The sequence below is a fragment of the Rutilus rutilus genome (genome assembly GCF_951802725.1).
Source record: "Rutilus rutilus genome assembly, chromosome: 10".
Lineage (NCBI taxonomy): Eukaryota > Metazoa > Chordata > Actinopteri > Cypriniformes > Leuciscidae > Rutilus > Rutilus rutilus.
Genome location: NC_140215.1, coordinates 27,154,961 through 27,182,924, shown reverse-complemented (window position 1 = coordinate 27,182,924; position 27,964 = coordinate 27,154,961). Strand labels below are relative to the sequence as shown.

General features: G+C 39.2%; 2 protein-coding genes across 7 annotated transcripts; one reads left to right on the top strand and one right to left on the bottom strand.

Annotated features, from left to right (window-relative positions):
• Positions 1–193: 193 nt before the first annotated feature.
• Positions 194–16,908, bottom strand: naxd (NAD(P)HX dehydratase). Of its 6 annotated transcripts, none has more exons than XM_084421073.1 (11): positions 15,117–16,908; positions 14,591–15,001; positions 12,820–12,958; positions 12,414–12,459; positions 11,984–12,072; positions 11,714–11,822; positions 8,901–8,951; positions 8,333–8,437; positions 4,512–4,632; positions 4,301–4,421; positions 194–1,549 (listed from the first exon to the last, which is right to left on the bottom strand). In XM_084421073.1, the coding sequence occupies exons 1-11, from the start codon at positions 15,610–15,612 to the stop codon at positions 1,399–1,401; spliced, it is 1,839 nt and encodes a 612-aa protein (XP_084277199.1). In that variant the 5' UTR covers positions 15,613–16,908; the 3' UTR covers positions 194–1,398. The 6 variants fall into 6 exon arrangements, with proteins under 6 accessions (XP_084277199.1, XP_084277200.1, XP_084277198.1 ...); XM_084421074.1 differs by having other exon boundaries at positions 14,561–15,001; positions 16,313–16,893; XM_084421072.1 differs by having other exon boundaries at positions 14,561–15,001; positions 15,117–16,867.
• Positions 16,909–18,114: 1,206 nt separating this feature from the next.
• rab20 (RAB20, member RAS oncogene family) lies at positions 18,115–26,631 on the top strand. The gene is made up of 2 exons (XM_084421083.1): positions 18,115–18,642; positions 25,671–26,631. Exons 1-2 carry the CDS (start codon positions 18,453–18,455, stop codon positions 26,216–26,218), a joined length of 738 nt encoding a protein of 245 aa, XP_084277209.1. The 5' UTR covers positions 18,115–18,452; the 3' UTR covers positions 26,219–26,631.
• The last annotated feature ends 1,333 nt before the right edge of the window (positions 26,632–27,964 follow it).

Sequence of the window (27,964 nt, the reverse complement as noted above, 5' to 3'; positions counted from 1 at the left end):
CCATGACCTTGCGAACAAACCACGCCCTCGTGTTGTCGTCAGACTCGAAACCCCAAGTATTTAGTGCCAGCCCACGCATGCGCTTTGAAATCTGAACGTGGTGTGGTGAAGAGCACGGTTGCAACAATGTGGCAAAACCATCACATAGAAAAAAAATATTTTGAATGAACTAAAATTACATGCTTATCTCCTATAAGAAAATACAGGAACACTTTATTTGATAGTTTCATTGTAACGTTGCATGTAGTTACAATTAGGCATAATTATGCAACTAAACCAAACCAAACCTAACCCTATAGGAAGTACTTTGTTACTTAATATTACTCCGTTCTTAAATGTATAACAATGTAACAAAGACACCTTAGAATAAAGTGTAAATGAAAAGACATTTTACCCTGTTAAATGTTTTGTAATATTAATATGAATAGATTTTTGTTGGTTAGTTAGAAACCGCACCTTTTCTCAGGTATTATCATATGTTGACTTACAATTTACAAATTGTTTGGTGACTAATCACAAAAAGGTATTTGAATGCATTTTTTTTAAACAAGTGTATTGCAAATGAGACATAAAATAGCTATGAATTTACCTAACAAAAGCCCCATACTCTATGGTCCTCAAGATATTGTAAACCATACAGAAACTATCAGAGCGAGTACAAACAGGAATGCTATTAAAACTGAACACTTTTTGTAGTTTTTCCCCATTTGATTTTTGTTTCAACTATCTCGATCATACCAACCAAAATCATGTCGACACATTCATTATCCACACAGAGGGAATAATACAAAAGATAAACAGTTATAAGTAAAACTTTCATGTTAGTTTAATATGTAGAATAACAAACTATATCTAAAAGTGACAGCCACTTTCAATTATTTGTAATATGACCCACACATTAAATGAGGATTGTGAGTTATTGACAGAAAACAAGGTGTTAAACAGCTTATTGTAAGGAGAACATCCACTATAAAGGTATTTTTTTGAATACTTGAAAGTGAGCATTTTTCAAGCAGACCGACAAATAAATTGCAGCTGGTAGTAAGACAGCAATTCATTCATAGAGGGACAGTGTTAAAACTATCTTTTGGTGGGTTATCATATACAAATCTAAACACTCGCAGACATAACACACACATCTATAGACATACATTTAAAAAAACAAAAACAAAAAACAGTGTTTGGACGTTTATAGAGGGCCACCACACAGATATGAATGTGGAGAAGTAGTTGATACTATATTGCAGAACTACAAGAGGCACTTTAAAATAAAAGGGAAAAGAAAAAAAGAACATAGATGCTCAACAATGTACTTCATGTTTATTTAACAAGTAGCGTTAAGATGCAGACCTTTAGTCTTTATAATGACCGTAAAAAGAGAATGGATACACACACAGTTTAGCTTTCAAACAACTTCTTGAAAGCGCTGCTTATCTCCTGGATCATGTCAGAGGTGGTGGTTGATCTGCTGTGTTTGTGGAAGGCCTGGCGATTACATTGCCTCGTCAGAGACGTAGCACCGAATGCAGCTACCAGCGAGGGATTCATGCTAAAAAAAGAAAAGAGAAAAGAACATTTACAATTATGCTAAAAAGAAAAGAAAAAAGAAACATTTACAAATAAAATGGCCATATTCTCTTATACAAACTCTCCATTTTCCAGGTCTACTACAATAGGTTAAATGCTTAAATGTTATTTTGTTCACATATTTGACATGATTGCAGCACCTCTCTTCCCAGTCTGTCAGTAACACTGTTTAGTTCCTGTCTCTATGAAGCCCCGCCTTCTGGAAAGTGCAGTGTGCTCTGATTGGTCAACCGCATCAAGTGTGTTTTGGAAGTATCATCTCCTTTACCATAATGGTGAGTTTCAACACTACTAACTTAAGTCAACCAAGTTTTTTTGGGTGGGAATTATTTAAAAGAAGAATACTGTCACGTTTACGTTTACGGTCGAAAACTAAAGACTACAATAGAGGCGTTTCAGGGAGTTCAGAAACGGTGTTTACTGATATTAGAGAATAACTCCCTTTGGATTGACTTTGTACCTTTGCAGACCTTTTTCATGCTCAAACAGCAGCATTACACACAAAAAAAAAGTTGAAAATGTAACAAAGCATAATTGGTCCTCTTTAAACTCAAGAGTGATATTCAATAGGGATGTCCCGATACCGATACTGGCATCGGGGACCGGGCCGATACTGTCCTCATATACTCGTACTCATAAAAATTTGCCGATACCACGTACATTTTGCAAAACGAAACTGGCTGCCGCGAGTGCTTTGTGGAGGTGAACTGAGGCATAGAAAAGTATAATGTCGGCGGTTTGGGCTCATTTCACAGGGTTCGTACAAGGTGCGTGTGTATAGTAACAGCTGTGGTGCGCGAGCTGATAAGAGAAAAACGCGCAGTGGATTAAGTGCGCAACGGCACAGACGCGCGAGCTGGTCGAGCACATTCCTTTAATAGTGGAAAGTTTGTTCAGTCGGATGTCAATGGCAAAGAAAATAAAACGAGGCATGTAGCTTATTAATGTTAACTGACGAGAGAGAGATAGAAAGCGAGCGAGCGCACTTCTGTTGAATGCTCTTGATTGCTGATCGTTCACTCAGCACGTTATTTGGATGAAAACGAAATCGTATATGTAAGTAAAGTAAAACATGAACTGTTAGGCCTACCTTATTTAAGTATAACGCGTGGTTTCCTACATTATTACAGGACGTGTGCAGGTCAAGAAGTTCAATGAACGCAAACATCCAAAGCGCGCACCCCGCAAACCAGCGTCTCAGCGCGCGAATACTGAATTAAATTGTCTTTCACGTCTTGCGCTTGCACGGACGAATTCACACAAAATTATGTAAAAACGCCCGTCTTGGCGAGTATCCAATAGTAAACAAAGTCGGTTATATCTCAAATGAACGTAGCCATGTTCAAATGCGGTCCGTGCGCTCGGTCTTAAAGGGGCAGCAGTTTGATAAACCTGCTTCTGTGTTTTAATGTTAAACAAAGGACAAAGAAATACTCACTGCTCTTGACTAAATAGGCTACCCTTTTCAACTTTACAAAAATATCTATCTATATATAATTTATACAGTAATGAATATGCTTTTTTTCACATTTGATTACTTTATTCAAATTTCTGTACCTGTTAGATCTACCCGAAAAACTCTAAAAACACTGTTTATTTCATTTGTAGCCTTTCTTTGTTCTATTGTATTTATTTGTCCTATTTGTAATTCGATTGTTTGTTCTTATTTTGTCACTGACTGCTTACTTGTTTTAAATTCACACTAATTAGGATGGTAGTTTTTGTTGTAGTATCAAAATTGGATTAAATAATTGATATTTCACTGGTTTTGACAAACATTTGAATATTTAAATTTGATTAACAAATTAAGCCAACTAATATGATTTATATTCTTTTGGTTTATCTACTAATACATTTAAAAATTAGAAAATGCAGTGAAAATTCAGGGATCGGTTACGGTATCGGTGAGTACCAAAAATCAAAGTACCGTATTTTCCGCACTATAAGGCGCACCGGATTATAAGGCGCACCTTCAATGAATGGCCTATTTTAGAACTGTTTTCATATATAGGGCGCACCGGATTATAAGGCGCATATAGAATAGAAGATACTGCAGTCAAACGTTTGACTGGGTTTGCGTTATGCAGTGGTCACCAACCTTTTCAAGCCTAAGATCACATCCAAAGTCCAAATGTAAACCAAGATACCTTGTTTATACTCGACGCGTCCGCATGAGCGCGAAGTTAATAAAAAAAATAATATCCGTCTGCTCAGGCAGATTCGGCTTAACAGCGCGCGCGCCTCTGAATCCGAAGATGCATGACTTTGAGCCGAATCTGCCCGAGCAGACGGATATTATTTTTTACAATACATCTCATCACACCGGCACCCAGTTTGCGCGTCTAAATCAGTTGTATTGTCTGGTGTTCAGTCTAAAACAAAACAGTTGCGTCAAGTATAAATGCCTCGTCTGTTTGGGGAGTTGCGCGCGCAGTCAGCGGAGGCTCGCGCTCCGGTGTCAGGCGAAAGTATAAACAAGGTTTAAGTCAGAGGTTGTTTAACAGACGTTAACATAAGGCGCCAGATCCATATATAAGGCGCTCCGGATTATAAGGCGCACTGTCGTTTTTTGAAAAAAATAAAGGCTTTTAAGTGCGCCTTATAGTGCGGAAAATACGGTATCGGTATCGGACTCGTTCTGCAAAAAGTGGTATCGGGACATCCCTAATATTCAATGACGCATCAAATAACTACTGAAGATGGAGCACTCTACCCTTTAGTGGCATCTGGAGGTGAGTTGAACGCCCAATGAGCGAAAACTCCCAAGGAACCAGAGAGCAGATCTCCCTGTCCTCCGCAGCGCCGCCCACTGCCCTCTTGACTACAGGTCAGTACTGAAAGTATGTAGAAACACAACACATTAGAGAAAGAAAATGGTGCATTGGAACGTTATAAAGTCAAAATATTTCAAGAAAACCACTTACTGTTCTTTCCGTCAGTAATAATGTCCTCTTCCCCCTTTAAAACCATGGTCAGATTGCCCAAGGCGATGGACAGTTGCTGAGCACTTCTCTTGTGGTCGGTGCTGTCCAGAGGTTCATGATGCTGAAATCAAAGTTTAATAATTTAGCACGTACACTGCAACCGTATGCACTGGGAGTCTGTAAAAGCCCCGATATACTCTGGGTGAAGTTCTTTTTTTGACTTAAGGGAAAAAGAAGATAGAAATACATGATCCATGGTAATACTGTTAGCGAACAACCCGATGCCGCCCACACTGAGTTTAGATGAATATGAAAATATGTGCTGCACACTTTGCTTTCAACAATAACTTAAATAGGGATGCTAACGATTAATTGATGATTGATTCATTTGTCGATGATTTAATTGATAAAACGCAGGTGGTCATGCACGTGTGTGCTGCTCAACCACGAAACACAAAGCAGAGGAGGAAAAATGAAGCGAGATGTTTAAAGGCTAGAGTAACACCTTTAAGATTAGAAGTATGATTATGTGTGTGTATTCGGATAATTTCGTTTTGAGCAAATGTAAGTTGTAATATGGTGTTTATTTTGTGTAGGCCTATATGTATATGATTCATCTTTGGTTAAGAATTACCGCTATATAAAGCGCGCCGGCGAACATCTTCAGCGCATGCAGCTCAAACAGCAATGCACGACTAATGATAACTATGATTGGGACTGTCATATTACATAGCATTATAAAGAGAACAATATTATAACAAACTGTTGTGAATTCTTTGGGTTTAGTTGCTGTGTTGTTCCAGAAAGAGCGCATCCACAACAGGAGTTACACATTCTGACAAGCACGCATCTGAGGCGGCATTGGAAACACATTGTACCAGTCGTTATATTTGATTATTAAATAATTTTAATAATTTAATTAAATGATCAACCACATCAACTTATTTTACAATCCTACTAGCCCTTTATTTAGATTAAAAATGCTTCTCATTCATTTGGTGAGGAACATGGTGTTTTGAGCATCATTTGCACACCCTGTCATGCTGTTGGCTATATACCTCTGCAGCAGACGCATATTGCAGTATTATGGCTAAAGATCAATCAATCGTTATTTTAAACGGCGATCAATCATGGGAATTCGTGTAAATTGACATCCCTAAATTAATGCAGCACTCAGTAGCTTCGGGATTTCTACGCTGTATTCTCGCTTTTTGCTCGCAGGTTTCTCTCTAGAGCTCCCCCCACAGCTTCGGAATAGATATTTGACAACACTGTTGTAAAAACTCGTTGGCTATTCTCAGACAACAGAGGCTAGTAGATCAACGACATCAAAGCAGATGGGACATTCTTTAAAACGTCTTCTTCATTCGGGTTCGAACAGCGTGAGGGAGCGCAATAATGACAGCATTTTAACAGATTTCTTTTGGCCGTAAAGCAATTGTTTACATCGCGAGACCTGATATCACGCGAGACTTCCTGACGCGGCAGCCGGCGGCCCGCTGGCTCAAAGTTGCAAGTGCGTATTTTCCGCTCACGGGCACCAGGGGGGTGCGAAACGACCACCATTCAACCCGAAATAAGTATTATAACCATTCCAATGACTTCGAAGCTGTTCAGTTAAGGTAAAAAAGTTACTTAGTTCACCTTTAAACAACAAAAATGATAGCAGAGAGTAAACAGTTAAGAAATCTGATCATAGCAACGTCTCTCCAGTCACATTTATTTATATAGCACTTTATACAATAGATTGCTTTAAAGCAAGCAGCTTTACAGTATTAAGCATAAAAACACTGAACAGTGTTGCTTTTAATTGGAATTGCAACTTCATGTTCTACTACAATATGTGTGTTGTCAATATTTGTTTTTATACTTGTGAAGCACTTTGAAATGCATTTCATGCATGAAAAGTGCTACACAAACGTTTATAATAAGTGCCTCTCCAGTGTGTTCAAGTTTTTACAGGGTTCCCACACCTTAGTTAAAGGGGGGGTGAAATGCTATTTCATGCATACTGAGTTTTTTACACTGTTAAAGAGTTGGATTCCCATGCTAAACATGGACAACGTTTCAAAAATTAAGTTGTACGTTTGATGGAGTATTTCTGTGCCAAAAATACTCCTTCCGGTTTGTCACAAGTTTCGGAAAGTTTTTTTCGAGTATGGGCCTGTGTGACGTCAGATGGGGCGGAATTTCCTTATACGGGTCCTAAGGGCACTTCTCCCGGAAGGGCGCGCGCACACCCGTAGATCAGAGCGAGAGAGCGAAAGCAGTACGCCCAGCAAAGCGCTGTGCTCGGCTTTAGGGAAGTCATCGGCTGCACAGATTCCCAAAGAACTCAGCGTTAAGGGACCAGTGGATGGAGTTTGTTTTTCCAGAGCATCAACGGAGTTGTGCAAGTGTTCTTGTTTGTTCCCTGCATTTCGACGATGATTGTTTTATAAACAAGGCCCAGTTCGACGCCGGATTTGCAGATCGTCTAATGCTTAAGGAGGGAGCAGTCCCAACGATAAAGGTTCACGGTCGTGCGTTGGAACCGCAGGCAGTGAGTAAAACTGCTTCAAGTGTCTGTGTTGTTAGCTATCGGCGCGTAAGCACAGCAAGTAAACAGTGAACAGCGCTTGTGATTCTTTAGCTTCGCCCACACGGCAAGCCTCCAGCCGCTCGTTTTTTTCCGGAAAGTCTCGGTACAGCCTATCTTTCTTTTATAAATATAATAAAACTAAAGACTTTTTGGAGATATGAAGGATGCAATACTACTCTATAGATACTCAAGATTAACATGAGATTGACTGAAACTGAGTGTTTTAACTTTCCAGGTTTAATACCCTAAAATTCAAGGACTTTATGTGGGGACATATTTTAAACGAGAGCAAGATTACATCGTTTCAGCGGTTTCAGCCTATTTTTGCAATGTTTCACGGTATGTCTGTCACACGTTGAGGTACCATAGTAGTTTTGTGTGCGTGTGAACGTCATGGCAACGTACAAAACAAAGTACCTCACGCGGGAAACACTTAACATAATGCGTAAATCCGAGTAACTAACGTAAATCAAGCAAGCTAATATGCACAGGCCACGAAGTGCTGGTGAAATAACACATTAGTGGACCGCAGGGAATATTCTGGAATTTTTTTTGCACAAAATAAATTCAAGCACTTTCAAGGACCTGTATCTATGAATGCTTATTTTCAAAAACTTTCCAGGGCCTTGATTAGATTTTTTTTTTCATTTCAGATTTACAAACTTTCAAGGATTTCAAGGACCCGTGGGAACCCTGTTTTTACTCGTGGACATCTGACCTCGACTGGCTAAACAGAATAAATGGACCAGAGACCATTTCTACATCAAAGTCGGCAGAGCCACACCTGCCATTACATAGTCGCCGCAGACCAATGGTAGTTCGAAGGCGTTTACCAGCAAGAGAGAATTTTTCCGGAAGATTTGCTTTGGCAAACGGTTTCAAACTCCAGAAACAAACTATAACATATTTAATTTTGGCCTGATTTTGTTTTAAATGACATCATTGCAGTTTTTTCGATTTCGCTTTAAGTATATCTGGGCCTTTATGATTTTCTATTTCTGTGTTCTAGGACAGGTTCTTAACCTTTTTGGATTCACCCTTTATCCAAGACAATATTCAAAGGCCTTCCGTATATTGTTGTTTTTGGATTCTTTTAGTATTTTAATTAGGATTGTGTTAATTTAAATAATTTTAAGTCCCAACCATATGAGATTCCAGATTCAAACAGAGCTTTAGATATTACATAGAAAAAGAACTTGTGCAGCTACATAGAATGTTTTAGCACATCCAAAACTCTCACCATGGCCTCATACAGACGCGTAAACTCCATAAAGTTGGGTGTGAGGATTCCTCTCTGATATCCTTGAATGACTGATGGTTCTTTTGCCACTAACCAAAGGCCATCCTGTAAAAAAAACACACTTTAGTTTACACAATTGACTATTTTATTCACAATTTAGATTTAGATCATGCAATATGCATCAATACTGTAATGTTTAAAAGCCATGACAGAGCTATTATCTCTGACCCAGTTCTCCCAATGTATTCGGGACACTGAATCTATTGGCTTTTGTCAACATGCCAAGTATGAAAGCGTATTGATAAGTGAAGTGACGTGAAGGCCAATTATGGTAACCCATGCAAGTTAGTGCACACACATTAGAGCAGCGAGTAGTGAACACACACACTGCAAACCATGATTAACCCGTGCCATTCACTGCGGCACACGGGGAGCGATTGGGGGTGTGGTGCCTTGCTCAAGGACACCTCAGTTATTTCCAGCTGGTATTGAGAGTGGTACCCGCGTACAAGTCCGACTCTCTAACCCTTAGGCCACGACTGCCAGTGTCAGAGAAAACAGTACTCACAGCATCAATGATGATTGGTATTCCTCTGAGTTTTGACCTCTCAATTATCTCCTAAAAAGAAACACAAGCCAAACATAAATTAAACCAACATAAACACAAATGTGAAAATACATAAGCAATTATGTAGCTATTATGAGCAAGCTCTCTAGAAATACACTTTTCAAAATCTTAATTTACACAAGCTGTTAAAAGTGTGCACACTCCTGGTCCGTGCATCATCGATCATTCAGTTAATCCATTAAATCTGAAAAATTAAATGCTGCTGTTCCGTGGAGGAATACGTGATACATGGAAAAATGGCTTGTTTTTTTTTTTCTCCATTTTGTTAAACAAACGGAAAGCAAGATTTTGACAATATATGTTTTTTGTTTGTGGTTTATAAATATGTTCAATATTTAATTTGCACATGTGGGCGGCACCGAAACGACCCTTTTATCTGATTGGTCAAATCGCCTCATCTTTGGTACGGCATTAATTCATAAAGATGTTTTTATACTTTAATAACAATATTGTTGCGCACTGTTAACTGCGCTTGCCATTTTAAGCAGATATGCTGCTGGGCACATAATTAGAACTGCTGTGGTCTACATAGCCTACTGTATATTAACTGTTCAGCCTATTATTTTTATATTTAATGACATGTGATATTAACGCAAGATCCATTAATGAATACAATTAAAATAGTTCTGTGACTGGACAAAAGGGAAATGTTTGGTTTGCGTGTTACTGTATGGGCATTTGGGCAACAATTCTGCATTGCTACATTATCACGATAACACGTCACTGTGTGTGTGTGTGTGTGTGTGTGTGTGTGTGTGTGTGAGAGAGACTGATGAATAAATCATTGTGAATATGATGTCCCATAATTACCCCACTGCACTGATTTGTTTTTCACTGATCAGGCTACTAAATAGGTCTACTGTGCATTTAAGTATTTCAAATTAATATTGAATTTACTATTCCGCAATTATATTATTGCCTATTGCTGTAATGTTGTTTGTCCATTTATTGCTACTGTCAGTGATTCATCAGAATTAGGTTCTGGACCCCGGCTTGGTTCCATCATAATTGCGCCATTTTACCATTTCTACATTTTAAAGTGAGCAGCAAGTCAAAACAACGTAGCGGTTTACATCATAGGTGCTCAGGGCCGTTCATGGTAATGATCTTTTGCGCCATCTATCTCTGATCTTTAATGGCGAGGCTGTGAGGGAAAGACACACACCTATTCAGTGGGTTCGTACTGTTATCTAATGTGTTTTTGAATTGTTCTACTGACAAAACAGTGCATCTTTCTTTTCAGACAATTCAGTAGACAAAATATGAACTGTGGAAATGATAAGTGTCCTAGGAGCTTTATACAGCTTCTTACAGCAGATGCCATTGAAAACAGAGTAAGTTTGTCTCTCACAGCCTGGCTTTCATACCCGTCATAGCGCTGCTATGAATAAGGTCTAAACTTTTTTTTCCACTCCTTCGGGCATGAGCGCGGAAAGACGCGTTCAGCTTGTGCGCACTGTCTAGTGGACTTTGTTTACAAGCACTCAAGTAACTCGCACTTGTGCGCGGACCGTTGCGGAACACGGACGGCCGAAGTACACTTTGGGCTTAAGAGCTACAGATGACGTGGTTATTTTAATAACAGTAGCAGAAACAAGGTGAGCAGAAAAATAGATACTTTTGATAAAATACTGCAAAAAAAAAAAAAAAAAAAACGAGAATGCTGCAAATAGGCCTACAATTATTTTTCTGACATAAAAGATGACTCAGACCATTTCACTAAACTAGGTTTGTGTGACAAGTTACCGCATTGTGCCTTTAGACTTTTCTCTCCATACATGTATCATTTTTAATCAGCATATTAAGAGCATTTCATAAACAATGTTATAATTTGGAAAATTATTTAGGGATGGCAAGGGAAGACAAAAATTACTAGTTAACTTTGTTTTGTGTTCATGATGAGAGTTTATTATCAGATTATGTACGTTGTTTGTTTTTAGCAGTTTATTACTTTGAGCAAAATACAAAAATTAGCAGTTTATTACTTTGAGCAAAATATAAAAATGCTAATGGCTAATGGTTCATTTAATAGAGACCAATGGCATTGATTCAATGCGTGACTCGCTGATTGTTGTTTCCCGGCTTCCTCGCACTGTCGCTGGCTGATGCCATTCATGGTAAATACTCTTAAACATTAAAAGGATGACACGACAAATATCCAGTTGGGAGAAATATTTACTTTTTTGGTAAATATTGGTACAAATTCTTAGATATCACTCCTTTGGCTTTTGAGACCCACGACAATTTTTTTCTTTAAAATTTCTCATTTTAGAATTCTAATTTGTGACCGGTGTTGTGTTTATCCTCTGCGCTTCCACGTTCATCAACATATCATGTGTCGGGTCAGAGGTCACTCTTCTGCCGGAACTAGATTCGCATACAGCCATTATAAAGTTATAAATACGGATGTTTTTCTTATAAAAACGCATTGCTTCGCTTCAGAAGGTCTTTATTAACCCCTGGAGCACTATAGACTACTTTTGGATGGATACACTTTTTTGGGCTTCAAATAAAATGGTACCATTCACTCCCATTATAAAGCTTGGAAGATACAGGATATTTTTTTAATATAACTCTGTGTTTGCTTGAACGTGAGTAAATTTTCATTTTTGGGTGAACTAACCCTAATGTCTAAATTTGTGGTCGATACTATATAGTAGATTCAGAAAGAAATTCACCTTTTAAAATGAAATGCTTTTAGTATTGACTACATTACCACAGAAGACATGTTCGTAAAGCATAATTTCTCTTGCCTTTGCATTCTTCAGAAGCATATCCTCCCTCCCCAGACCTGGTCCCACGACCAGACTGTGAAGCCTGGGCAGCCATTTCTCAATCTCCTCCACAGCATTGGGACTGTCTCTGCAGGAACACACAGCCAGGAGCAAAACAGCACCACGTAAGAACCATCACGCTAAATTTTCTCTCAATATGACAATAAATAAAAAACGTTTAAGCTGGCATGATACACGAAATATTGAGATATTGAATAAAAGCCAATGGTAATAAAAGTTCCTGCTCACAGCACTGGATGGACGATGAGTTCAGGACTGTAGGACTTGATGACTGGAGCTGCTTCTTTGGTGCAGAACACATGAGACAGATCGGCTCCCTGGAAAACAGGCAGGAAGATTTAATGACTGGTGATTTATTTGATAAATATGAGTCGATCTGGGTCGATCACTTAAGGATTTTGAAGACAATTTACTGTGTATCTCCCTAAACCAGAGGTGTCCAAACTCGGTCCTGCAGAGTTTAGCTCCAACTTGCCTCAACACACCTGCATGAAGTCTCTAGTATGCCTAGTAAGACCTTGCCTAGCTGCTTCAGGTGTGTTTAACTGGGCTTGGAGGTAAACTCTGCAAGACAGTGGCCCTCCAGGAGCAGGATTGGACACCCCTGCCCTAAAGAATAAAAAGGCAAAATGCAGTGGATTTTGAACAGAATACTTACTACTTTCAAAGCCGAAATAGCTGCAAAGAAAGGTGCTCCTGTGTACCTAAACAAGAAAAATTCAAATATGTAAGTTTCACCAAGCAAATAATACATACAGAGAGTTAAAACAGAAGAAAACAGCCTGCTGAGTACTATAACACTCACATCACAGCACATAGCACCTTATAATACTATTCTAATTACTAAATTAGACAGTCTAAACATACCAACTTTGGGAAAAGAGGAAATGTACGATGGGATGAAATTGTACAATACAATAGCTATAATTTTTTATATATCTCCCCCAAATATGTGATTATTTAGTTAGCCATGAATTAATATAAGCCATTGAAGCTCCTTTACAGCTGCTTACCTAGTAATTTGGTAAGTGTATAGCCCTGAGAAAGATCTGTGCGTCACTTACTCTTGACATCCTCCAATGATTCCAATGCGTCCATCCTGACCCTTGTGTTTTTTGGATGTCAGTGGAGGAATTGTCTTTCTTACAAGAGGAACGACACTGTCCATTCCTGCCGTGCCCAGAGAGAAAGAGCGCTCTATGACTGAAGGAGGAACACAGTAACAATCAATCATTAGTTTTAAATAACAATCTTTGTTTTTATCACAAACCAGAGCAGCTGTGTTCACTTCCATGCATTGGCACTATACTAATTGACAGAGATACAGCCATTTTAGCTGGTTTGTTAAAATTACTGTTTAAAACAACTTGTTTGCCCAAAATAAAAATCATTTGCTCATGTTGTTTTTCAATGAAACACAAAAAATAATATTAAGAATGATAAAACCAGTCCATACAGCTTGAGCACTTTATCAGAGTCTTCTGAAGCCACTTGAGCTCGAAATTTAGGATTTTATTCACTGAAAATATTCTCTTCTGCTGTAGCTCATAATTCTGTATTTTACATACTCAACCCACAGGTTCGCTTATGATACACTCAAGAACCAATGCCGTTTTAGCATCAATGACATCAAACCTACCACAATTTTTAATGAACCCAAATTATGTTTCAAAGCTTGTGTGGTGAGGAGGACCATTAGTGAGCAATGACTAAAATATTGGTATGTTCCACATAAAGCTTTAATATTGCTTTAGACGACCTGGAATATAGCTGTATGGACCACTTTTATGTTTTTTTTAAGCCTTTTCAGTCACAATGTAGCATCATCAATGTATGGAAAATATGTCCATGTCCATAGAGAGCCTAAGTCCCTCCCCTTCCGGTCGACCACCATGGGACCTTATTTCGGAAAAATATTGTATGGTAGTCTATGGCGAGAGACAACAAATATTTTGATCTCGTTTGAATTGTGCCCTGATTTACACATATGATGCTTGTCAATTTAAAAGATACATTTTAAAGTCAAGAAAGTCGCAGCTTGATGTAAAACTGTTGAGGTATAAGACTGTGAAAATACGTAATTACAAAGACTACAAACCCAGAAGGCGCACATATGGGACGTCATACCTTTTCTCTCAATGAATGAAGCTAACTTTACTGAAGCTAATGTCTGTCATTTTTTCTATAGTCTTAAATTATAATCGTAACGTAACGCCGTCATGCCTGAGTGTTTTGTACCAGACCGCACACATACGAGCAACGGATCTTGTGACGTACATAGTGGGAGACGAGAGATGTAGTTCATTGAGCGATTTTCACATAAAACTAAACGTTACTCTTCTGTTTTATGACAAACTGCGACTTTCTTGACTTTCATAATTACCTTTTAAATTGACAAACATCATATGTGTAGTTCAGGGCACAGTTCAGACGGAATAAAAAGATAAGTTGTCTCTCGCCATTGACTTCCATACATATTTTTTCAGAAATAAGGTCCCATGAGCCGGAAGCGGACGGGCGGGACTTAGGCTCTCTATTGTGTTCAAAAAGAAAAACCTAGCCTAATTCTTGTTGTTTTGGTGTCTTTTTGAAAAGTGAAACGTTTCTAATCATTATGCTTTTAAAACTAAAATAGGGGGAAAAGACGCTTGAACACAATGCGAAAAAACGAAAAAAACAACAACAGACTTTCCATCTTTGGATGAACTATCCTTTTCATTGATTTTAACAGTAAAGCATTGGATAAATTGACGGTTTTTGATTTCATAATTGGCAATTGAAAGTAAATGGCAACTCTAGACGAACATTTAGCGTCACCCTCTTCCATGAGCAGACCTGGGCCAGCTGGTTGGCTGTGGCTGGCAAACTCGTTCAAGGCAGACGGATGGTTACGATTCCCAAAAGAGGGACGCATGAGTGGTACGGTGGGGTTAGTCTGGGGTATACAAGAGGGCTGCGGAGTGGCAGGAGAGGATGTGCTGATGCCAGCGAAAATCTGGCCCAACATCTGCAGCATCTGCAACTCTCTGGAATGTTCCTCCTCCCTGCGCTTATCCTCAGCCTGAAGACGCTGCTCCTCGAGCCGGTAGAAGTTGTCTTCTGCTTCCATGCTCTGCTCCAAGAACTTCTCCATCAGCTTCTCCAGCGACATGTTCGCGAATCGCTTCTTGCTTCTCCGTGGCCTGCTCGACGAGGATGCGGGCGGGTTGGTCTTTGTTAGGCTGCTCTGTTTGGTTGGAAATGAACCTTCGAAAGAAGAAGATACAGATATTAACATGCACATACATAGAGGAAACCAGGCCGATTGGGCTAAAGATGGCAGATCATTTGCTTTCTGACTGATCAGAATAAGTTGACATACTCATGCCTCCTACTGTCACCGGAATGGGGCAGGATGGATACTCAGTTTTGACTGTGTGCTCCATAAAAGAGCATTCACCACTGCCATCCATGTGAGCCTCCTGCAAGAGTTCAGTACTCTCAGCATCTTCGTCCATCGTTTCATCTCCCCCAACGGCAACACTATCAATATCCTGCCTCTCTACTAACGGTCTATTGCTCAATATCCTCTCCATCTCGTCGTAGAACTTGCACATCTTGTGGTACTGCCCATTTTTCCTGGATCCCTCCTTCGCTTGGAAATACTGCCTCTTTAAGCTCTTAACCCGTATTCTGCATTGGTCTGGTGTCCTATCGAAGCCCAGTTCGCACAAACGGTTCGCGACGTCTCGGTAAACGTGGCTATTCCTAAAGTTTCCGTCCAGCGCCGTCTGCACGTCGTGCTCACCCCAGATATTCAACAGCGCTCTGGTCTCCATGTCCGACCACAGGAAACCGCGCGTTGCATTCACTAGCATGATGGTCGAAGCAACCGAGCACGGATGCAACTCGGTTTCGCATCGAACAGGCGGCGGCGATATCTAGGCCTTGTTCTGACGACGTCTCATGCAGTTTCCGAGCGCATAGTGATAAAGGCCTCGCCGAGATTAACTGAGCTGGTTCATGCAAAGCTGCTTAGAACTTCGCCAGTGTTTACCGCGCCAACAACAGTAAGAACGTCACCACAACGTGTGTACCACGTCATCGCAGTCGTGCGCTCCACGCCACGGCTCAGTGGCGAAAACCGTAAAATAGCTTTGAGAATGTTTCCAAGAATACTTTCTGGAAAACACTTTCACTCTGCATGTTCAGCTTATCGTGTTCAGTGTTTGAAAAGTGAGTTAAGCTTAATAAAAAAAGAAAAGAAAAAGAAACTAATAAAATAAAATGTGGTTCAAAACTTACAGGGTGAGGGATATGCGATTCAGTTTAAACCGGACAATGAGCTGAAGAATCTTAAATGAATAAACCATTAATGAAAAAAAACAAAAACACATTTGTGACGTGAACTCCTTCGGAACATACTCAAATCGTACATAAATCACCAGGCTTTACATAAACTCGTGGTCACTCAAAACGTTGCTGCTTTCATTTCTAATGAAAATGCATTAAATCAAAAATAGATCGGAAGCATTTGGACTCCACTACTATAATGTGGCACTTTCCTTTGGCATTTACCTTTATCATACAGCAACACTGCTACAATCGCAATGGTTACAGTTATCACGCCGAGAAGTGAGCATTTACGTCCATGCATTCCGTCCTCCTCAACCTACTCATAGTTTGGGAAACCAACCAACGATAAACTCCGATCTTACCAATTGCCAGAATTAGTGGCTGTTCAGAGAAAACGAAGGTGGCACGTTTGAGCAGATTCATCAAGTTCACGGGTAAACAAACACTGTTCAGGTAGAGAGTGGGCGCTGTGGAGCTTTGTACAGGGATTAGATGCAGTATCCAGTCAGATAACAGGAACAAAGTTCAATATTTATTCTAATTAATGAATCTGTGACACAGGACTTCTCTCGATCAGATAGACACAGAAGAATTGTCCTCCCTCTACAATCGTCAGACTTCCGCTGACGCTCTGCTTTTGCTGCTTATGCGTGATGACATAAGCGAAATTCAGTCCACATGTGACATGACATACACCCAAAATAATGCCACTCACTGTAGCGACGACTGTTTACAATGATATTAAAACAGCAAAAACAGCTATATTTATTTAGCGCCGCCTTTACTCTTTTACTTCCTGTGACGTCGGCACTGAAGTTACATTTGCCCCGCCCGCCACTGTTAAGCTGGAAAGAACTCTGACTCATGTAGGCGAATCGGTTCTTTTGAACAGCCATTTTCAAAGAACCGGTTACCAAAGTGATTCAGTGGATTTATTTAAAGGGATAGTTCACTTTAAAATTTAAAATAATGTCATTAATTAGAATTACTCACCCTCATGACGACTTTCGTTCATCTTCAGAACACAAATGAAGACCATTTTGAATAAATCTGAGAATTCTGTCCCAGACAGCTACACAACTACCACTTTGATGCTTCAAAAAGTTCATAAATCGTAAAACTAACCGATATGAATTGGGCGGTTTAGTCAATTAACCAATGAGGTTCATTCTCGTGTGTTACGCAGCATGTTTGAGCTTCAGCAAGAACTAATGAGGTTCATTCTCGTGTGTTATGCTGCACGTTTGAGCTTTAGTAAGAACCATTGAGGTTCATTCTCGTGTTACGCACCACGTTTGTGTTTCAACAAGAACCATTGAGGTTCATCCTCGTGATAAGCAGCACGTTTGAGCTTCAGCAAGAGGTTTGTTCTTGTTCGTCATGCAGGTTTGGTTGAGCTTCTGTTTATGTTCACTGATCAATGTTTATGTGAATAAAAGCCCTTAATTAAATCTGTTCATCATATAAAGCGATCGAGTCTCTTCAGAAAATTTGGATTAACCGCTCAATTGAAATGTATTAGTTTTACGTCAAAGTGGTAGTTGCGTAGGCTGTCAACGGAGGGACAGAAATCTCTCAGATTTGATAAAAAATATCTTCATTTGTGTTCAGAAGATGAACGAAAGTCTTACGGGTTGACGACATGAGGGTGAGTAGGCTAATTAATGACAGAATTTTCATTTTTGGATGAATAATCCCTTAAACCAGGATGTTATCACATGGTCCCCTGATCCAAGCATGCTCTAAAATGTTAGGAATATCATTTGATGATTTTATTCTTTGTATATATTTATTTTATTTTGTTGTATTTCGTATGTCTTTATATACCACCTGGCTATTGTTGTAAAAAATGCTCAAAAATGTAAAGCTAATGTAGACATATGATTATTAAGATTTGATTATGTTTTATTATATATATATATATATATATATATATATTATACAATTATAAAAACACCATACGCATTTACATCAAACAATAACAAAAAAATCATTTAAATAGGGAGCTATAGTTTTTGGCACGAGAAGCACTCGGACTGATTCAATCAGATTCTTGAACGAATCTTGACTCAAAAGAATGATTCGTTGACGAATTGGACAGCACAGCTTTACCGCTGAACCCAACTTGAAAGTTCTTTAGTTAGAAAATCGGCGTCGTTACTAATTTTCTGTAAAATCTTTTTTTTTTTTTTTTTGGACTTAACCCACACAAATGGGATTTATTTCGCCAAGCTTAATACGGAGGACGTAATAAGATCATGCACTTTAAAACGCATGGTGCGAAAGCCCGTCCTCTGAATTGTTTATGTTGAGGTTTTACCTGTAAGAGTTTGGTGTGCATGAGTGGCATGTGTTTGGAGACATGCCTCAAGCCTCAAGGACCAAGAAACCAGACGTGAAAGTCGTCATTCTGGGGGACATGAACGTAGGAAAGACTTCTCTCCTCCACAGATACACGGAGAGGAAATTTAAGGACACTATAAGCACCGTCGGAGGGGCGTTCTTCCTCAAACAGTGGGGACCCTACAACATATCCATATGGGACACTGCAGGTTGGCTACTTCTACTCTTTATTTAGTAAAACAGAGCTCAAAATACATAAACACGTTATCACAGTGTGTTTCGTAAAAGCTGTGTGTCTTTTAAAAGAATACCAACCGTCAGCTGAACTTTTAACTAGGCTAAATAAACACACTCCTATAGTGTCAGGTGAGAGTTATTTCAATCATATTTTGTTTTGTTATAACATTTTTATGTGAGTTTCTGCTTTATTTGTTGGCATTTGTTAAATCCTGATTTAAGAGCTCAGAAATGCTTTCTCACAGTGATGGTAATGGCCTTTTTTTTCGTAAATGTCAGCACTTTTTGTTCCTCATTCAGATATTTAACAACTGACCCTGTCATGCGTGAAGTTCATAGAACTTGACCCACTTCAAAATTTACAGAAAAATAATAATAATATATATATATATTCTTGCCTATTTTATTTATATTTAGAATGTAATATGGAGACCGTGATTGTTTACTTCTGCATATTTCACCTGATTTGTATGTAAATGAGTAAATGCCTAAATGCCTTGGTCAATGTTTGAAAGGGTCAATCTATCTCTATCTAGGCTATCTAATGTAGAAAGTAGCCTATGTCATTTCCTGTGGAATTTTATTCTGTTCAGATGACAGATGACCCGGTGTACTGTTGTTTGCAGTCTCTTATCTGGCAATAAGTCACATGCTTGTGTGCTAGTCAGATGAGGGTGTGTGTGTGGTGTGTGGAAACTAAAGGTTTCACTGGTCACACAGTTGTTTCTCAGGGGTGGGGGTGTAGGAGGGAGGGACAAAAGACATTCACCATGTAGCTGTACATTTCTCAGTTTTTTTTCTATATGTGGGAGTGTGGCTCTATTTATGTTTAATGGAAAAAAATAACCTGGATTTCCAGGAAAGCATGCAGATCATCATGTGAGCAAAATTACAGTTTGTCATATATTTTTACAATTATTTAATTGTCATGTTCCAAGATTTAAAGCCTATTATATCATATTTGATACATTAATTTCTAAGGCCTCTAAATTACCTGCATGATCAAAGCATTGCTTCTGCCCTCTGACTGATCTGATCTCATTTTTACTAAGTAAAAGCCCTTTTAGTATAATAGTTTTTTTTTTTTTTTTTGTATTGTTAGGTCATTGTGACACTATATTTTGTTGGGAGAAATAGAGTGGCAACTGATATTTATATGCATTTTATCTAAGTAGTCTATAGAAGTTTGTTTCCTGCCACAGAATATAAAATAAAAAAAGTAATTGCAACTTTTTATCTCACAATTTTGACTTTTTTCCCTGCAATTGCAAGTTTACATCTCCACAATTTTTTATGTAAAAAAAAGTTAGAATTGCGAGATGTATTTTTTTTTTTTTGTACTTTCTCTGTATTACCGCACCATGTCTGAGTGGATATTGTTGGTGCTTCTGAAGCTCATACAGCAGAGCATAATGCTAGCAACGCCAAGTTCATGGGTTTGAATTCAGGGAAAGTATGGAGTAATACATTTTACACCATGAATAAATCCCAATGTTAAATGTATTCATCTTTATGACATCTCGATGTTGCGCAAGCTTAGTTTCACTGGGGAGGGAGTTTTGAGTTGTTAAAGTTACAGTATGCAAAATTTGAATGTACAATGAACTAAGGATGCTCCAATCGATCGGCCGCAGATCATTATCAGCCGATAACCACATTTGATTGAAATCGCATACTCTCTTGAGTAGGTACTTATTTTCAATAAGTAATTACTTCATAACTGCTAAAAAAAAGCATGTTACTGTAATCTGGACATACTACATTCACCATGGCATGTTGTCATTATCACGTGACAGTACCAGCCTCAGTTATGTCGCTTCACTGCCAGTCATAAATCCTCTCCCGTGGCATCATGGGATGGTGAGGTGTCCATCATATGCACACTTCAGAATCTCACTGAAAGAAATAGGTCATCCTGGTACTTTTAGCTTACTCTTTTATGAGTACTGTGAATTTGGACATAGGCTACTTATTCTGTTTTTTGCCTACTATATTGTAGGGAAGTATGCAATTTTTGGATGCAACCTATGATTCGATCGGCATAGCATAGTCACTAAATTTGGCCAATCTCACAAACCTATACCAATTTGATGACGTAAAACACTTGATGACATCAAACTTTTTTTTTTATAACATTTCAAGAAATATACAAAAAACATTTAACAACCAACAGACATGGGGGATACATAACAGAGCTTTCATACACATTTTCAGAAGAAAATCTTTTGGTCATCTGCTCTCGGTGTCTGAGGCAGCGCCTCCTCCACACACTTTCTCACACACACTCACACACACAATGCAGTGTGTTTACCTGCATCTGTCCTTCATCAGGTCAGGTCATATATTTGTAAAAAAAATCAGTTTGCCATCAGTTGTCAGAGGATGAACGCGATATCTTTGTCGAAGTATCCTTTCAACGTTTAAGGGGATTTTCCATCCGTCAACGCGGTTCAATGCATTGAATCAATGTGACGCTTCAGCGTTATGGTGACGCGTTACACAACGATTGAGCCTTAAAGTGGTGCTCAAAGTTCAATTAATTTCAACACCTTGTTTCATTGATGAATGAATCAGCGTTTTTAAGTGTATTATTGAATGAACTCCATCGGTTTCTTTGCGCTGTCTCTGGATGGAGCCAGGGCCGGTGCCAAGAGGAGTCATTCATAATATTCATAAATAAATAAAAACAAATTACTGTTTAAAGTCTTCTAGGCTCTTTGATAAGCCGAAGCATCCTTATATGGATAGTGTTTTGCGGAAACTGTTTTTAAAGGCCTATTGTAAAATGAATATTTGTTGTGCTTATTTATTTGATTGTCAATTAAAATAATATAGGCCTACAACATTACTGTAAATAATATAACCAAGGCAACATCTGTGGTATTACTTTATCAGGAAAAAAAAAAAGGTTACCCGTGACAGTCAAGGGAGAGCTTACACATCACTTATATAAAGCTTGAATGATCGGGATAAGTACTGGCCGATCATGATAACCAAAAAAAAAAAAATCATGCAGGATCATCCCTACGATGAACATTTTATCTCAAATACGAATGTAAATTGAATTTCTTATGATTTTAACTTTGAACTTTATTTGGTGGCATGCAAGTATTTTAAAAATTAAAATGAGCCATGCTTATAAGTATTAGACGCTTAATTTGCATTAGAGGTCTATTATTTTACACATTTTTGCTGCACAAGAATAAGGAACAAAGCTTTCTCTCACATCCCTCAGACACAGACAGTAGAAGCCTAGTGTAAGACCACTACATATTTTTACAACAATAAGCTCTTGTATTTCTACAGTATCATGACTGACAACATTTGTCTTTCTTTTTTTAAAGGAGAAAGTGAAAAGAGAAATAGAAAGTGATATTTTTACCCCCAGTCTGTAACTTTTTACTTCTCTAACTAAAGCCGCTTTTCCACCGAAATTACCCGGAACAATTTGTCCCAGGAACTTTTTTCCCAGGAACCTTTTTTTGCCCCAGACCGGTTGCTTTCTGCGTTTACACCGCGGTCTAAAGTACCGGGTAGGTAAACTGCGCGCAACTGCTCCTCCCAGTCTGCGACGGACAGTAATCAGTTTTGAGCGCCACATTTATAAGTATGGAGGAGATTCAAACTGTGTTGCAGTTATTGGTTTACTAACGAGGTAATTAACATAACAAAATAGACGAGCACTGATACTAAAGCGTGTTCAGAAAGCTTGTATGCGTATAAAATTAAGACAAGGTACGTTGTGAGATGACTGGGAATAACGCGCAAAAATTTCCTTTTGCGTAAATACTCTTTAAAAAAAGCCTGAACCCCGTCTATCAATCATAAATAGTGACAGTCTTGTAAATAGTTGTTTGTTACACCTCAATGCGCTATTTCAATCCTGTTATAGTAAATTTGTAACATGGTTTGCCTTGCAATAGATGACAATGTGTAAACATAATGACTTAATATTAAAAGCTGTGGCATAAAAGAGACGAGCACTGATAAAGCGTGTTCAGAGCTCGTAATGCTAACGTTAGATATAAAATTGTATGTTATCAGCTATTGCGGACATTGGCCGTGAGATGGCTGTGACGAACGCGCAGAAAGTTTCCTCTTCCACAAATACCCAAATAATAAAGCCTGAAACTCGTCGCCAGTCCCCCAGTTTTTTTTTATTAAATTCCATATTTGCAGACAGACAACTTTACTGCATGAAGCCACTTTTTAAAAGGGAGGTTAAAAATAAAGAAAATGCTGCGTGGAGTCATCCAACCAAAATGCGGCGTGAACACAACCAATCAGCTTGTGCAGCGCACAAGTCCCACCCCTGAAAGTTCCTGAACTTTGAAAAAGTACTACCTCGTGAGCAGGGACTATCGGAGGGGGAAATATTTACCCGGAACTTCATTTAGACCCTGGTTCCTGCGGTGTAAACACATCGAGTACCAGCCCAAAGTTCCTAGTTCCTGGGGAAAGTTCCTGTGGTGGAAACGCGGCTTAAGTAGATTTGGCCCCTCAGAACTATTCAGGGTACTTGTGTTTAATTCTGTTGACCTTTGTACCGTTGAATCCTCATCAGTAGGGTTGTAAAACGTACAGAGAAAATGACCCTTTCTAACTGTATCTGTAATGCACAAACTTTTTATTTAATGTTTAATATGTTTTACTTTGTAAGTCTCAAATATACACCATATTTAGTTAAACTCAAACCAATGTCTGGAAAACTGTAACCTAACCGTTACCTTTGTGTTGTTGTGACTAATGAAACATTTCCATTTTTGTGGCCAAATGACCTAGTTGTGGCCAAATACATTTTACACTCACTCTAATGGATTTCATTGTTCACACAAATCTCATCCAAACCATGTCTTTATAGACCCTGGTTTGTGCACTAGGGCACTGTCATGCTGGAATAGAAAAGGGCCTTTCCAAAACTGTTCCCACAAAGCTGTAAGCATTAGCCTGGTTAAAACCAGACCATTCTCAACTGAGTTATGGTCTGGCAAAGCTTCATTAATAACTCATTTCCAAAGGCGCGTCACCAACGGACGTCGCTCAAATGCCTCTGGGCGCAATTGGATAGACCTAAAACCAATCAGAGCGATCGTCATCGTGTAAAGCCATATGCTGCGTCCCAATTCGCCTAAGTTAAAAGTATGTACTCTTTTTGTGAAGAAAAGGTATTTACTTTTGAATGTGTAGCAAAAAAGTAGGCAAGCTTTGGGACATACTACTTCGTCATCTTTATCGGACGGATCTGTCGCGTGCATCCTGTCACGTAAACTGCCCTGTCAATCATCTTGTCACAGTTAAAATCCTCTATTAAATCTAATTTAATTTCCTACCGTTTCGGAGAGAAATGTAGTAGCACGTTCATCTCCCAGTGGGTCTTTCATGGAGACTGTCCTCATGTGTTTGCAATTTGAATATAATAATGCATTTAAAACCAGTGCGCTTCACCAACGGACGTCGCTCAAATGCCTCTGGGCGCAATTGGATAGACCTAAAACCAATCAGAGCGATCGTCATCGTGTAAAGCCCGCCTCAACGTTTCTGAATGGTGCCGCGATGTCGACGGATTAGAAATGGGCTTGAATGAGCTCTTTGCCAGACTACTTGCAGAGCAAATCTAAATTTGCCGGAAGTTGTCTGGGTTTTCCCAGGCTATGTAAGCATAGCATTGTCCAATAAGTCTTGGTGCGCTGAAGCATTAAGATTTCCCTTCACTGGAAGTAAGGGACATAGCCTGAAAAACAGCCCCACACCATTGTCCCTCCTCCACCAAATTTCACAGTAGGCACAATGCAGTCAGACAGGTCATGTTCAACTGGTTTCTGTCAAACCCAAATTCGCCAGAATACAGAAGCGTGATTCGTCACTCCAGTCGAGTCCAGTGGCGGCGTGCTTTAACCACTCCATCCGACTGCTTAGCATTGTACTTGGTGATGTGAGGCTTGCATGCTGCTGCCCGACCATGGAAACCCATTCCATGAAGCTCCCGCCGCACAGTTTTTGTGCTGATATTAATGCCAGTGTTTGGAACTCTTCAGCGATGGAATCAGCAGAGCGTAGGCGATTTTTACGCACCGTGCTCTTCAGCACTCAGTGTACCGTACGCTCTATGACTTTATGTGGTCTTGTGTTTCATGGCAGAGTTGCTGCTGTTCCTAAACGCTTCCACTTTCCAATAATACCACTTTCAGTTGACCTTGGAATATCTAGCAGTGATGAAATTTAATGAACTGACTTAAGATGTGTTCGCACTCGTAGTTTGGTTCGCTTGGTTTATTTGGTCCGGACTAAACATTCCGCTTAGCATTCTCATTAGCATTTTAAAACCGAACCTAAAGATACCAAACCTAAAGGCAAAGGGATATGTTCACAACCCGATTGGTCGGCTTTTATCATGTATATATTTCGAGACGCAACTGACAGAACATCCAAAACTATGCTGTGTGCTAGGATAAATGCGCTCGTTGTATGTGCGTATCCTACATATGATGGTATTCCGACCAGCTGCGAACTCGTGAAGAGCTTATAAATGTGTAAAGGAGTCAAAACAGCGGCAGGAATCCCTCCGTCACACACACAAACACAGATCTGCTGCTAGGAGACGCGGTTCTGATGCCTGTACTGAAATGTGATGGGCAATATTGTGACTATGATGAGAAAAAAACAGGTATGCTTGAGCATTCTGTCCTTTTTAGAGGCGCGTCTTGTGACATCATGGCCCTTTTTTGGTCTGTGTTGCGTTCATATATCATTCGAACCACACCAGAGTTCATTTGGAAGTGGACCGAGACCCATCTTGGTCCACTTGTTTGGTGCGCACCAGGGCGGCGTTCACACTTATTCAAATGAACCGCACTAACTGAGCAATCGCACCAGGGTTCGTTTTAATCGAACCAAACAGGTTTGTCTTAGAAAAGTAATGTACAAGTATTCCGTTTAAATAGTACTCAGGTAAGTGTAAATTCTCCAAATGAATACTGATCGTGACGTTTGTGCTGTGCAGGTCGAGAGCAGTTCCACGGCCTGGGATCCATGTACTGCCGTGGCGCGGCTGCAGTCATTCTCACCTATGACGTTACCAACTGGCAGAGCCTGGCAGAGCTGGAGAACCGCTTCCTATCCCTGACCGACACCGCCAACACTGACTGCATATTCGCCATAGTGGGTAACAAAGCAGACCTCACCGACACTCTTGCTCATGGGCCAGACACAGAGAGCGAGCGAGGGGACGAAGCCCAGCCCGAGGTCACGTGTCCGACTCCTCCCGGCACTCCGCTCCAGCACAAACAGGTGAGCAGAGAGGACGCCGTCGCTCTGTACGCCCGCGTGCTGCGCTACAAAGGCCTGGAGGAGAAGGACTGCCTGCCTGCCGAGACCGTGTGCTTTGAGACGAGTGCTAAAACGGGTTACAATGTGGACGTTTTGTTCGAAACCCTCTTCGATCTGGTTCTGCCCTCCATTCTGAAGAAACGGAGCGAAGGAGAGAGTTCCACTGTGGACCTGGAGACGCCAATGGAGGTGAAAAGGACTAAAGCAGGATGTTGTGCCTAGAGCCAAGCAAACATAGGAGGCGTGAGGATTGTGGGATTGTGTTGTCAATCAGTGCCAAAGAAGGAAATGGATATAAATCATACCGCCACTAAACTTAAACTAGAGTTTATTTGAACTACTGCTATGTGCTGATTTTTTTATTTTACTCCAGAGCAGTATTACACTTTTTTGGGGGGGGGGAGGAATTAAAAGATAGAATAACTTGATCTTGCTGAATAGTCTTTGTTTTCATTTTGTGAAATAGTTTTTACTTTCTTTGTTGTTCTTTGCATTAATGGAATGGAATGGTCATGATCTTTCTTTATTGAAATCATATCTACACTATATTTTGTAAAAATTCTATGAACATTTTCTGATACTGCCTCACTAATTCTAATATGAGAAAAATAAAAATTCTTAAATCTTGGAATAAATGGGTTAGTGTGTGGTTAGTGAGAAAGCTTCACGAAGTACACTGTCATTCAAAATGCTGGTAATATGCTGATTCGCTGCTCAAGAAACATTATAATCAATGTATAATCAACAGTTGTGCTGCTTCATATTTTTGTAGAAACCATGTTACATTTCTTTAGAATTCTTTGATGAATAGAAAGTTCAAAAGAACAGCATATGTTTGAAATGGACAGAAAGTGGTCTTCAATTACTTTTATTTGACAAGAATTGATGTGGGCCCTATATAAGGTGCTTTATAAATGCATAACTTCATACTTTCTAAAAGGTAGATCTTGTTCAGATATCATTCAAATGAGAGATGACACAAATGTAACAAAAAAAAGCATTTATTGTTGTTTTATTTAATAACACTATGATTCAAAAACAATGTTTTCAAATATTCCACATAATTACATTGAAAGTACATTTGTTTAAAAAAAAATAGCAGTGACATTCTCAATGCAAATATTCTGAATTATAATCTTATTTGGTTCTCTTTACTGGTATCAAATACATGTTAGTGGTTTATGGGCTTCAGGACAATAATACTTGTGCAATGTGCACTGAAAATGGGCAAACCTGCTCAAAGTCCAAAACTTTTAGGTGACCCACATTAGCCATTGTTTACAGACTCAATGGAGAATATAGCCTGTTTGTGCATTTATGTGGAAGTGGGACAAAGATTGAACTACAGTCTTCTAATGACCTGAAGATGTGTCATGTAAACCTCAGAGAAATCAGTGCAATTGGTGTAACCAACAAAGGGTTCAAACAAACAAACCAGAATGAGCCTCTTGACTGGACACAATTCTAGTAAAAAGCTTCAAGTCTCAAAGTTTATGACCTTTTATGAAATAAAATACCCAATGAATAGTGTGTGACAACATTAGATGATAAAGGGTTCATGCTAAAAAAAATACATATCCAAGAGTGATGATTCAAAGCTGTTCATTACATAAACAAACACAAAGCAAAAATAATATACAGGCATCAGAAGATGGTGTTAGTGTAAGTCTGGTGAAATTATATTTGTATAATGATTAAAAATAGCAGATAGCACTGTGTTTAGGCGGCCTTGTGGTGAAGTATTGTGTCATTGAGCCTTAATGATCATGTGTAATTAAATTATTCTGGTTCAGATTCTGATTCAGTTAGTTCCTCACTGGTTCTGTTAATAATTATTTTAGTAATTTTAAAGAAGAGGGTACGTTCGTATTGAAATTTTGATTGCCATCACTATTCTCAGAAATCATGTTGTCAAATGATTAGATCCTTTCAGATTCCAATAGAACAAAACAACAATCTAAAAATGAA

Excerpts from the sequence above, each read along its gene's own strand:
- naxd (XM_084421072.1), bottom strand. The coding sequence starts at position 15,612 with ATGCTAGTGAATGCAACGCGCGGTTTCCTGTGGTCGGACATGGAGACC. Across the intron at positions 12,959-14,560 it reads GGAAGAGGGTGACGCTAAAT|TCATAGAGCGCTCTTTCTCT; the intron begins GTTCGTCTAGAG and ends TTCCTCCTTCAG. Across the intron at positions 8,952-11,713 it reads TGCTTCTGAAGAATGCAAAG|GAGATAATTGAGAGGTCAAA; the intron begins GCAAGAGAAATT and ends GTTTCTTTTTAG.
- rab20 (XM_084421083.1), top strand. The coding sequence starts at position 18,453 with ATGCCTCAAGCCTCAAGGACCAAGAAACCAGACGTGAAAGTCGTCATT. Across the intron at positions 18,643-25,670 it reads ATCCATATGGGACACTGCAG|GTCGAGAGCAGTTCCACGGC; the intron begins GTTGGCTACTTC and ends TGTGCTGTGCAG.